Source organism: Bombina bombina, chromosome 5, assembly GCF_027579735.1.
Source record: "Bombina bombina isolate aBomBom1 chromosome 5, aBomBom1.pri, whole genome shotgun sequence".
NCBI classification, from domain to species: Eukaryota; Metazoa; Chordata; class Amphibia; order Anura; family Bombinatoridae; genus Bombina; species Bombina bombina.
In genome coordinates, this window is record NC_069503.1 from 187878402 (window position 1) to 187878753 (window position 352).

At 41.2% G+C, this 352-nt stretch overlaps 1 protein-coding gene across 1 annotated transcript in view; it reads left to right on the forward strand.

Moving 5' to 3' along the window:
• The first annotated feature begins 244 nt into the window (after positions 1-244).
• Positions 245-352, forward strand: part of HTR5A (5-hydroxytryptamine receptor 5A) — a 9972-nt gene continuing 9864 nt past the window's right edge. The window contains exon 1 of the mRNA XM_053712951.1: positions 245-352. This exon is cut by the window's right edge and continues 591 nt beyond it. Within this exon, the coding sequence (XP_053568926.1) occupies positions 245-352 (108 nt within the window).

The following is a 352-nucleotide window of genomic DNA, read 5'->3' on the forward strand; positions in this document are numbered from 1 at the left end:
TTTTGTTGGCTTTCCTTTATTTACTGTTTTATGGATTACAACAAGGGGCTGAGATAGTTGAAATTGTAATATGAATGTTTACAAAAACTTTGTTTCACAGCAGAATCCTTTTCTGCTTGACATCTCCTCTAAGATGCGCTTCCCTGATGTGGTCTTTGAGACCTGCTGCATCTCACGATGCATATTGGGTCTCACCCCAATGTTCTTCTCCTCAGTGTAAGCTTTCATGTTATTACCAATTAGAATGGATTGGAATATTACAGTCACAGCTAACCAAAGCACAGAGACAGGTCATCTGAACAGGCACCGCTTCTCTGTCTTCAGTGTCCTCATCTTGACCCTACTGGTGATG